The 12,682-nt window shown below is 31.6% G+C and overlaps 1 protein-coding gene across 1 annotated transcript; it reads right to left on the reverse strand.

Moving 5' to 3' along the window:
- Positions 1 to 1,088: 1,088 nt before the first annotated feature.
- LOC127727747 (toll-like receptor 4) lies at positions 1,089 to 4,853 on the reverse strand. The gene is made up of 2 exons (XM_052234862.1): positions 4,159 to 4,853; positions 1,089 to 4,117 (listed from the first exon to the last, which is right to left on the reverse strand). The coding sequence occupies exons 1-2, from the start codon at positions 4,708 to 4,710 to the stop codon at positions 1,988 to 1,990; spliced, it is 2,682 nt and encodes an 893-aa protein (XP_052090822.1). The 5' UTR covers positions 4,711 to 4,853; the 3' UTR covers positions 1,089 to 1,987.
- Positions 4,854 to 12,682: the final 7,829 nt, after the last annotated feature.

Here is a 12,682-nt window from a genome sequence, read left to right on the forward strand (position 1 = left end):
ATATTTAAAGTCTTTCTTTCATCATACGATAATGATACTGTCAACCACAAAAAGCTATATAAATGAGATTCATTATGTTGTGACTTGAACATGAAAAACTTCAATTAAAGCGGTTTTCCAAAACATTAATACACCATATCTTTTCTCTTTTTTTTATTTTCGGATATGAATGAAAAGTCGTGCTGAACGGTTTTAATTTTAAAAGACTCAACTGTGAATTTGTACAAAGTGTGAAACATTTTTTTCGCACAATATCTTCTTAATCACTTAAGTCATTGTGTGGGTCAGGATATCCATTTGAAAATAAGCGTTGGATGGACTATATATGTTTTTGTTCATAAGTTATTTGGGTATAATTTTTACATAATTTGCATATCTGCAAATAATTGAAAATGATTGATTGATTAACTTGATTACCTTCTTTTTCCTTACTACTTTCGTTTCTTAAGTAAACACTATGTCATTGTCAATTTCACTGCGATATAGTTTTGAGCGATACTATTGAATGGAATTCTTGGGTTCTAAAACCTAATAAAATATATCAGGCTTATGATTAGGTACACCGCCCGTTAATTGAAAGAATAAAATAACAATGTTTCGAAAAATTGGTTTGACAATTATAAGGATGAAATGTTTTTTTTCTCGAAGTCATACTAACTGTACACCTACTGTAAATACAAAATTCTAAAAGTACAGAAATAGTTAAGACCTCTATTAACATAATATATTAGATGAGAAACTCGACCAGTCAAAAGAACAGAAATATAACACGTTAGTGGTTGTCTTTTTCATGTCTTAATGGCATGTTTTAATATTTAGAGCTTCCAGTACTAGCTAACACTGTTCGATTGTTGTTTCGAAATAATGTTTTTAGAAGTACCGTAACGACGTAAACAAACTTTTAAACTTGTCACCTTAATCATACGAATTATTCATTTCCTTTTGATTTCACACTGCTAATATAAACGTATATGATATTGATCTCAGTGTCAAAGGCACATTTATTTGGAAATACCAAACAAGATGTACTCCGATAACCATGCAAGATTTTGTGAAGCCAAATACATAGTGTATTCAGGGCACCCAAAAAGTTAGTTGTTGTAATGCAAATGTGAAAATATGATATCGATTAAATCTAAACTTATCGTAAAAAGGGAACTGTGAGTAGTTACCTATATGTAAAGATAAGGAGATGAGGTATGATTGCCAATGAGACAACTATCCACCAAAGTACAAATTAATTGGATGTAAGCAGTTATAGGCAACCTTACGGCCTTCAACAATGAGAAAAACCCATACGGTATAGTTGGCTATAAAAGGTGCTGACATGAAAAATATGAAGCAATTCAACTGAGAAAACTAACGGCATAATTTATAACAAAACAATTAACAAAAAAACAAATATGACAGACATGAACCAACGACAACCACTGAACTACAGGCTCCTGACTTGGGACAGGCATATAAAGAATGTGGCGGGGTTAAACATGTTTGTGAGCCCTTAACCTTCTTCTAGTTTACTAAGAAGTTTTTTTTAAGAAAACTGTTTTATCATTGTTTGTATGTTTAAATTTCTATTCATATCACGGTGTACTGATTAGATTTGGAAAGATGCAGTTTAGCGTTAGGCAAATAAAATAATGGTAATGATCGTTATTTATGCATCAATCGAATTCCAGAATTTTTTTTTGAAATACGAATCACAATGTGAATGAACATACTATATATAAAATATTCCACAAATGTGTTAAGACATCACTTGCTGAGAACAAATATATGTAAAATAGCAATGATTTATTTTCATTGATGAAAGAACATGTTGTATTGATGTTTAACTATAATATAATTAGATCGAAATTGTCTTATCGTATTTATCGGCGGTTCTATGTACGTGTGCAATGTGCGGGTTAGTAATTTTTTCTCACTATATTGATAATAACAATTAAGACATTCATACTCAATTATGTTTATCTTTCAACATTGTCATTCATAATAAGGAATCGGTAAGATGATTCCAGAATATTTCTTCACCTTCAATATCATCGGGAAAATCTATGTAAACCTCCTCTTGTACAATTTGCATTATCTTTTGGGGAGTTCGTTTTTGAGGTATTTTCTCCTTAAAGACAAGTATTAACATATTTGTGCCTTGTCGTGACATCACGTTTTCTGTATGAGCCATATGCACTTCATACATACACCATTCTGATTTTAAAAAGGCTTCCGTGATTATAAATATTACCTTTCGGCTTTGGTGTATAGCATTAATGATATTATCTGCAATATCGCACCCGGGAATAAAATCTCGATGATGAATGCAAAGTCTCAAATTTCCTTCTTCTTCTAGTTTTGTTTTAACACTTTTTGTTACAAAAAGTCTGTCTTCATCTGCGTATGAGATAAACGCATCAAAGCGGTAACTCTTTTCATCTGCAACCCCATTGTATCCCCGAACATATTGACGTTTAGCTATATAATACCAATATCTTAATTTCCATCGGTGTCTATAAACTATGGCAATCACTAATAAAGCTAAAAAGCATATTATCAAATTGATTGATAAAACTATTAAACTCACATAGGAGGAACATTTCTTTTTCAAATATGCGTTTGCGGTTGGGATATCGGTGATATTGGTTTCAATAAGCTGACAGTTATAATGCTCAAAATTTTTGAATATTTCCTGGCGCTTGATAAGCCACATAATAAAAATGTGAGAATCATAATTACACTGTATTGGATTAGAAGATAAATCTACAGTAAATGTTTTAGAGAAACTTGAATCAATTAAAGCCATCCCAGTATCAGAAAGAAAAAGAATTTGGTTTTCAGACAAATCAAGATAAATCAAATGTCTCATTTGTTCAATATTAACATTCCAATCAGTCAGTTGGTTTTTACTTAGATTTAAATAACGCAAATTTTTCAGATTCCAAAATATTTCTCTCGGTAAGAACTTAATTCTATTCGATGTTAAACTTAATTCTTTTAGTTTTGATTGCATTGAGAAAAGGTTTCTTATATTTTTATCCTTCAGTATTTGTGCACTCCCAATTAAGTTATTATCCAAAACGATTTTTTCCACTGCTATCAATTCACTGAAAACGTAAGCGGATAAATGGGAACATCTATTATTTGAAAGATCTAAATATTTTAATTTAGTTGCATTACAAATTGGTCCAATGAGTGAGTAAAACTGATTGTGACTTAAAACTAATGATTTGAGATTTGACGAAGCGAAATAAGTATATTTTAAAGTATGTCCTAATCGAGAATTATTCATTACAATGTGTTCAATATTGCGGGGAACAAAAATCACTTTTACATTTGCTGCATATGGTTTTGGAGTGCTACATCTCAAACGATAAGAAATATTAGTTTTTCCATTGTTAACATTGTCGAGTTTCTTCTGTGCATAGAAGTTTTCTTGCCTTCCTGGTAAAAGACACTCTTTAATACACAATTCCGGAACACGGGGATTCAAACTCGTTCCGAATGAACTGGATCGAAGTTTTTCACAGTTAAGGATGCGAATAAAATTTAGACAGTCTACATACTGTTCATCAGAAGATATTTGATGTTGATTCATATCACTGATATCAAGATAGGTAAGATTTGTCAGCCCAAATGTGTTACAGTATGTATATCTATTCTGAATCCATCGATTGTTTTTCAACGTTAAACGTTTGAGTGACGCAGGCAGATAATACAACACCCCAGTTTGCGCAAAATCAATATTGTTGCCGTCAAAATACAATTCTTCAAGAGAAGTATTCGTGAACGGTTTAATATCTTCACACAAAAGTGTGACCGAAGGGCCAGCATTACAATGCAAATAATTTGCCCTTAAAATCCTGATCTGAGTAAACGGAAGGTCCTGGGTAATATTCGAGAAACCACATAATCCTAATTCTCGATTATAAGAGATATCAAGAAATCTCAGGTGTGATAACTTTGAAATGGCTCCTCTATAAATATAAAAAAGAGAACACAATGATGTTGTCCAGTTCATTGCCGTGAAATTCCGATCGATTTCTGATGAAATATCTAATGTTTTTAAATTCGATAGATTATCAAAGTAGTCTTCCTTTATGGTAAGTAGTCTGTATTCATTACATGAGCCATACAATCGCAAATGTCTTAAAAATTTATTGTTTGAAATCCAACTCCAAAAGAAATTTTCTCAGACCCATCTATAGCAAAACTTTCTAATGATACAAGAGGTTTTATAACGTGATCCAAATTTCTGAATTCAAATTGAGTTAACGTGTTTCTTGTCAGATCGAGACTTTTTAACTTTGTAAGTTTCATAAATATATCTTCAGGGTAAGCTTGAGGATCCAAAGGTATAAAATTCGAAGATAAATTAGGCGATGCTAAATTATTGATATACGAAAACAATTTCCTCGACTTGACAGTGTCGACTCTTTCTAGTAGATTTCCGGAAAGATTTAAATGTTTTAATGTAGTAGGAAAATCAAGTGTTGACGGAAAATCATTCAGTTTATTATAACTAACATCTATTGTTACAATGCCATCGAAGAACTTTGGATAAGAATTAAGGTTTAGTCCTGAACAATCAGCAAGTAATCCCGATTCTACCTCCTTGCACTGGCATCGCTTTTCTGTTGTGCACTGTTGACTGTTTTGTCCAACTATAAAGTTGAAATAAAGAATATTTACCATCCAGATCAACAGCAGTTTATCCATAAAGAATACTAGTCAAAATACTTAAAACCAATGTATTCAAGTTTCAAAATTAGCTGAGAAATGTTAAGTTTGCTAATATAAAGTTTTATCATATGAATATTGGTGTGTAAAATTTTTGTTTTAATGTACGTATCAAGGGTAGGGAATTCCGTTTGTAATTTTAGAACCGGGAATTTGATATAACTGTGCTATAATGTGTCATTTTCAAAAAATGTCAAAATCGCATATTTCATGTTTACGAAAATATAATTCATAAAATAATGCATTTAACTGCCTACTTAAACGGATGTAATAAACTTTTAGTGCTTAATGTGTTGACATGTGATATGAAGTACGTTTGAGTTTTGTGGCTATATTTACTTAAAAGCACATTTAAATGTCATATATCGGTATGGGTCGTAATTCGATAAAAGATGACGAGAGTTCAGAGATAAGTATTGCCTAACCTTATTCGTGTCCTTGTTTCTCTTGTTTACCTGCATTCTTAATTTTTATAACAAAATCTGTTTATCATCAGATTTTGGCATCTGCCCCTTTTAATTTTGCCTTTTTGTAATTTTGGTCTCGCCTTGACGGAGCAAAACAGCGAGACTTAGGTATGTTGTTTCCGCTACCGCCGCCAACAATTGGTTAAAGTTTGTGATTAAGTCAGTTTAAGGGGAATCAGCCGGTGGCGGCGGTAGCGACGGTGGCGTCGAAAAGTGCTGTCAACAATTGGTTAAAGTTTGTGATTAAGTCAGTTTAAGGGGAATCAGCCGGTGGCATCGGTAGTGGCGGTGGCGGCGACAACGGCGCCGTCAACAATTGGCTAAAGTTTGTGATTAAGTCAGTTTAAGGGGAATCAGTTATGATAAGTCAATGATATTTTGTACACAATTGAATTAGCATTGACACTTTTCATTTCCATGGAGATTATTTTGCCCTGCCCCTCAAGTCAGGGTCTTTTGACTTTGAAACTTTTGCATAGTTAGCATGTTCAAGTTTGTGTTTTTTAAGGGGAACCACTGGTAATAAGTAAATGATATTTGGTATGCAGTTGTAAACCATTGGTACATCTCATTTCCATGGAGATTATTTGGATCCGCCCCCTCAGACATGGTCTACTGATTTTGAAACTTTTGCATAGTTAGCATGTTTAAGTTTGTGTTTAGGTCAGTTTAAGGGGAACCACTAGTGATAAGTAAATGATATTTGGTATACAGTTGTATAAGCATTAGCGCATCTAACATTACATGCAGGCGAACAATATCTCTGTCTCAACAGTTTATTCTTCTAAATACTGAAGATATTGGCAATCATATCATATTGCCAATAAGACAACAGTTATCAACTATAACACATTCCGAAATTTTTTTGGCAGATATAAAACGATATCATTACGACGAATGAATCAATTGAAATAAAATATGCTTGATGTTTGCCGATATCTCAAGAGTTTCTTTCAATGAAGTGATTAAAAATCCAAAATAGTTTACATATAATCATTGCCCGACATTTGTACATTTTGAAATAACGGTGATTTCAGTTATTATAAAGGTTTAGGACATTTAATAATGGATGCTTGCATGATACAACATAACATATATTATAGTTGTGAAAGAAACAATATAACTAAGTTATAGATGTTTCATACTTTTTGGATAGTGTTGCGGTGTTTCATAAATTATATCATAGCTTTTGTTTAAAACCCCTGCAATAACCTCACGAGACGAAGTCGAGTGAAGTTTCCGAGGGTTTTCAACAAAAAAACTATGATATAATTTACGATACACCGATAAAATATAAAAATATGGAATATCTGTTTTAACTATCGCAACTTTCTCTGTTTAAAATTTCATATTTTATATATTCTTTAGGGTTAATTTTAAAATAATTTTGATAAGAATCAGTTAGAATTTACCCGTTTTGGGCCTTACACATATAACTGCACCTAATTTCTACAAAAAAGCACGGGCTTCTGGAACAGCGGGAATATCAGTTAGACAAGATCCTTTGACAGCGATGGATGTACATTGACATTGTTGTCACTTATCTCTTATCTGTAGGGCTGTAATGCTACAAAAGACATTAGGGGTAAGCATGAATTTCGTGGACGCAAGAGAATACAGATTTATGACATTTTGAAAGAGCTCTGGAATCCCAGATTAAAAGCTGAAATGCAAAAGGGCTAGTTTTTTTTTAATTTAATCAAAAAGTTTGAAAATATTTTTATTTAAATATCAATTTATAATTCTAAGGATTAATTTCACAGTAATCTTTTCTTAGTTTTTGAATGAATCATACCACGTTTTAATTTGTATCAAAAGCCCAAGCAGTACATTAATTAAAAAGGTTTACAAAATGTTCACGATAAAAATAACATTTTGCCTAGATATACTTAAACTACTAAAATTTAAGCTTCACTTAGAGTAACCAGACGCTATCTTATTTTTACGGTCCAACATTATGATTATTACTTAGGCAATTTCGTTAAAATCGAGATGTCAGCAATGTAATATAAGTTATTTTTTTTAACCTTTAGCTGTACAACGGAGGCTATGGGAATACAATCAAAGTATACATCTCAATAATCGAAAATCAAAACTCCCCCAACTTATGTTTTCAAGTGATAAATATAATTTTATATTAATATTACTCTTAACATATCTTTTGTTTTTGTTAACTCAATGAAAAAAAATGTGTCATTTTATATATATATTTTTTTTAAATTTTATTTATTGTTTTATTTGTTGTTTGTTCTGGGAGCAAACTTTTATGCATTTAAAAAAAAAAGGACAACGAAGTTGGCGTACGTCGGTTCGATTCCCACCCTATATCGACTGGTGCAAAGCGGGCAGTTTAGCTAAGTGGCACCGCGCTGACTCTGTTGTTCATATGTCTAAAAATTCAGCCTACCAAGGCCAAGTTTTGCTCTCTTTCTTTTCTTTCTATTTTTTTTTCGAAGTTCAGATATAAATAAAGTTAACCCATGGTATAATTTTTACATAGCTATGGTATACTTTTGTTTACTGAGTTTTATACTCGGCTTGCATTCCCAAAGGCTCCATTGTACGGCTATAGGTTAATTAATGATCAAATTGTAACTTTAGTGTATAATAGAGATACCTAGACCAGTGTATCGCTTTGATATTTTAGAAAATAAATAATTAACTTTTCTTAGAAACATTTGTAACAGAAATTAGCAGTAAATCAATTTCCATTGTAGCTTATAAAAAGAGTGAAGGCTCCGCGTTGAAGGCCGTACTTTGACCTATAACTGTTTACTTTCTACACATTGTGACTTGGATGGAGAGTTTTCTCATTGGCACTCATACCACATCTTTTTATTTATATTGGCATAGATATATTGGAAAATGCTTTCGTAAAAAAATCAGAAATAAGAAGAAAAATATACAGATCGCTGAAACTAATGAAATGAAAATAATACTTTATAAATTTCGTGCATCCGAACCGCTTTTGTGGATAACCTTCATCAGGAACCAAATCCATTTTTTTAAGAGCCAATTAAACACCTGAATACTTGAGGAGCTGTAGGACCTAGAATTAACTTTTTTTTATATAAAAGTATGTCGATGGTATGGTTATATTTTATGAATCCGTCGAGGATAAGGTGGAAACTATGTGTTTAACATTACTGAAATTGTAATTTTTAGACATAGTGGTACTGTAAAAAAATAACGAACAAGGTTTTTATAAAAGTGTTCAAATTGGCATTGTAGATAATTTTACTAATTTTAATGGAAAACTTTAAAAAACACAAAAGCATGTTGCTGATAAAGGAAGAAAATCTATGATTGCTCTTATAAATAACTAAATACCAAACCTTATCATTTGAATTATATTAACTTGTTGTCTGTGTTTGATACTTATGTAATGAGTGTTTAATGCTATTTGTATTGAGTAATGGGGTTTTCACAAAGCACCAGATGTGGATTTTTGTATATTTATAAAGTGCCAATATGCCTAATAACCAGGCAGTGGTGAAAACATGACAAACAAAAACCCGCTCAGCTTTACATTAATTTAAGTTCAGAATGCATAATATAACATTCCTTTCCTTTCCCTGTTCTGGTAATTCAAGATATAATTTGGTTGCACTAGAAAATAACAATTAAGGGGAGATAACTCCGTAATTTGCTATCATTGTAACCGAAAGCAGAAGGTCCGGTAAGGGCTGATTTCGGCCTAAAAATTCGAAGTACATCTGATGCAAGATTTTTTACATTTTTTAAACACGCAAGTGTCTACTTCAGTCGATTCAATTAATTGATGTTAAATATTTGAACTGATTTGTTCATTAAAGACGCTCAAATTTAAGCTTAAATAGGAAAAATCTATCAAATATGCCATAAAACGTCACTTTTCAGATGGTTTTTTTTTTTTATCTAAAATGGAAGTGTTCGCATTCGTGTTCAGTCTCAACATTTATATATGTTATGTTTTATCGTTAGATACAAACTATATTTGAATATTAAGACTGAACACAAGTGCGGCCACTTCCATTGTAGACAAAAAACCGTCTTAAAATTAGCACAAATTCTCAAATTAAGACGACTTCAGTATTTTTGCATGCAATAATGATGTTAGTACCTGATGCATGTCCATTGTATTGTCAAAAGCAACCCATATTTATGTAACAAAAATATTCTACTTTCCAATAAATAGCTAAAAGTGACATTTTTAACTACTTAGTAAAAACGCTATATTTTGGGGCCAAAAGGGGGTCTTACCAGGCCTACTCCAAAGATATGTCTCGAATTACCAGACACGCAGAAACGAAAGACCTCCCATTTCTAACTCAGGATGAGGGTACCTTCAAAATAGGTTGGTTAGGTCGGTGGGTTTTTTTCGTCCATGTTTTGAAATTTTTCTAAATTGCCTGATTCTTACAAAGACTGGCACTTAAAGACATCAAATTATGAGCTTCGTATGTGATATGTGTTTGGAATAACCAAATAACAAGAAGATAAACGGGTTTGTTTTGTTCTAAGTGAGTTATTTCACCTTCGTTTTTAAAAATTACATGTGGTATGCACAAAACTCTCTATGTAGAGAACAGATTCGCATAATAAAGCAGAAGCTTCATGATATTATTGAACAAGAATTTGTAGGGAATTAAATGCTTCATCTAAACTTTATATGTATAGATATCTTATTTCCAACATATGTTTACAATCGTATTTATATAAAACTATGCTTGAATTGTTAGTAAAAAGATCTATTTTTAGAATAAGACTTTCTTCTAAGAGTCTTGCCATAGAGCAAGGCAGCTATTCGAATGGTAACAGAGATTACATGATCTGTAAAATGCGCACTAATGAAGTAGAGGATGAAATGCATTTCATCTGAATATGTTCATTGTATTTAAAATTACGAGGAAATCTTATCAAGGCTTATGTTTGGAAAAGGCAATGATTCATGTATATATTATTACAATTGTTAATAGACTAATTAACAATAGAACATACATATTTCGTGCATTGAAATTGAGGTAAGATAAGATAAGATAAGATAAGATAAGATAAGATAATGATTTTATCAAAGTGTCACATATTGATCTTACAAGTAAATAATTATACAAGTTCAATACACAAAACAGTTAAAACAAAGATCAATAGCCAGCCTGTATAGACTTACGAGACACTAAATTTACAATAAAACACATTGAAATATATAATTTATAAATCATTTACAAGCACATCTTTAATAACGACATAAAAAATTCCACATTTGACACAAGCAAAAATCTTTATAAAAATGATAATGTTGTGATTATATAGTAAATAAAATTGTCAATTGAATTCATCTTTTAAAAAGAAAATAAAAGTATTTAAAATTGGGGTATTAAATGAAGACTATCACAGTAACCTTCATGTAAAATATAAAAATATACAAAGAAAGAAAAAATAATACTGATGATAAATAAATAGTTTGCAAATCATAATTTCATAAAAAATGTTTTTACTCCTAAGAAAAAATCTATTCAATAAAATTGAGAATGGAAATGGGGAATGTGTCAAAGAGACAACAACCCGACCATAGAACAGACAACAGCAGAAGGTCACCAACAGGTCTTCAATGCAGCGAGAAATTCCCGCACCCGGAGGCGTCCTTCAGCTGGCCCCTAAACAAATATATATACTAGTTCAGTGATAATGAACGCTATACTAAACTCCAAATTGTACACAAGAAACTAAAATTAAAAATAATACAAGACTGACAAAGGCTAGAGGCTCCTGACTTGGGACAGGTGCAAAAATGCGGCGGGGTTAAACATGTTTATGAGATCTCAACCTTCCCCCTATACCTCTAGCCAATGTAGAAAAGTAAACGCATAACAATACGCACATTAAAATTCAGTTCAAGAGAAGTCCGAGTCTGATGTCAGAAGATGTAACCAAAGAAAATAAACAAAATGACAATAATACATAAATAACAACAGACTACTAGCAGTTAACTGACATGCCAGCTCCAGACTTCAATTAAACTGATTGAAAGATTATGTCTTCATCATATGAATATCAGGCACAATCCTTCCCGTTAGGGGTTTAGTATCATACCATCATAACATATATGAGAAGAACATAACCCGTGTCATGCCAACAACTGGTTTTTAAATAAATGTGTTTAGTGCCGATGCAAAGACCCTATAAGTGAATCAATATTAACGCCAAAATATGCAATCTTTAATGACCTGACAACAGTATCGTAACTATATCCCTTCTTAATAAGTCTATTTAAAGGTTTTGTTAGCTTCAGAGGTGAATACTGACATTTTTGTGCTTTATAAAGAATATTTCCATAAAAAATTGGATGTGAAATACCTGAACGTATAAGAAGTCTGCATGTTGAGCTATATTTACGAATGATGTCCTTATACCAATGATAAAATTTAGTAAACGTTTTGACTAGTTTGTGATATCGAAAACCCTGGTGTAACAATTTTTCAGTAATACATAAATTTGTATGAGCTAAAAAAATGTGTGTGTATTTACAGTTCATAAGCGCAATAAATCTATTCTCTGTGTTCATACTGTCAAAGTCATCAATGAGTTCTAGTGATTTTTTAAAAAGTTCGTATCGGATGTCTGTATATAAAGGACAACCATTAAAAAATGTATTTCGTTTTCTACAGAGTTCGTATTACAAAATTTACAAAGTCTATCATTTAATGGTATTTGCGGTGTGGAATATCGTCCCGTCTCAACAGCTAGCGGTAGTGCCCGCTCCTAAATAATGCCATTGTACGTCTGATGAAAGAGAAACATTTTTGAAACCTTATTATCGAAATAGACCAAACATATTGAAATTTCATGATTTAATGAATACTAGAAACATCAGTATGCTAAACCATTTGTGCAAATTTATCAGACTGATTAACAGACGACTGAACTCTTAGGAGTAACATTGTTTAATAACGTTTATATCATATTGTATACATATATAATGTGTGTTTATATAAGCTGGAATTTGTCTTCTGTTACTAGTTGTAGATCATACATTTGTATTAATTCTGACTATTTGTTATATTATTAATGTTTATAATATCTCTGTACCATGGATTTTGGTTTATGATAATACAGATATATATATATACAACTCGTCTAAACATCAGCCCAACAATGTTAGATCTGTAAATTTGCTTTCGCAAATTTTTTGTTCTTCCCTATATATATATATTTAAGGAATGACTGTAATATTTTTTCTGTCTATGAAGAAATAACATCAAAAATGTGGTGCACACTAAATAACCCGCGTAGCGGGTTATTTTAAAGTGTGCACCACATTTTTTATGTTATTTCGAATAGACAGAAAAAAATATTACAGTCATTTCTTATAATTTAATTCTAAATTCCATTTTAAACCGGATTAAACCATGAAAAAACGTTGATGAAGTCACGGTCACATGACAAAATTATGTCTATGAGCTGATAAACAAAACAACGTCAGCCAATCGGAAGACGCGTTACAT

Source organism: Mytilus californianus, unplaced genomic scaffold, assembly GCF_021869535.1.
Source record: "Mytilus californianus isolate M0D057914Y unplaced genomic scaffold, xbMytCali1.0.p SCAF_2, whole genome shotgun sequence".
NCBI classification, from domain to species: Eukaryota; Metazoa; Mollusca; class Bivalvia; order Mytilida; family Mytilidae; genus Mytilus; species Mytilus californianus.

Bases quoted from the DNA above. Each gene is read 5' to 3' on its own strand.
- LOC127727747 (XM_052234862.1), bottom strand. From the start codon at position 4,710: ATGGATAAACTGCTGTTGATCTGGATGGTAAATATTCTTTATTTCAAC. The intron at 4,118-4,158 runs CAAACAATAAAT...TTGTATGGCTCA, and splicing joins TTTCTTTTGGAGTTGGATTT to TGTAATGAATACAGACTACT.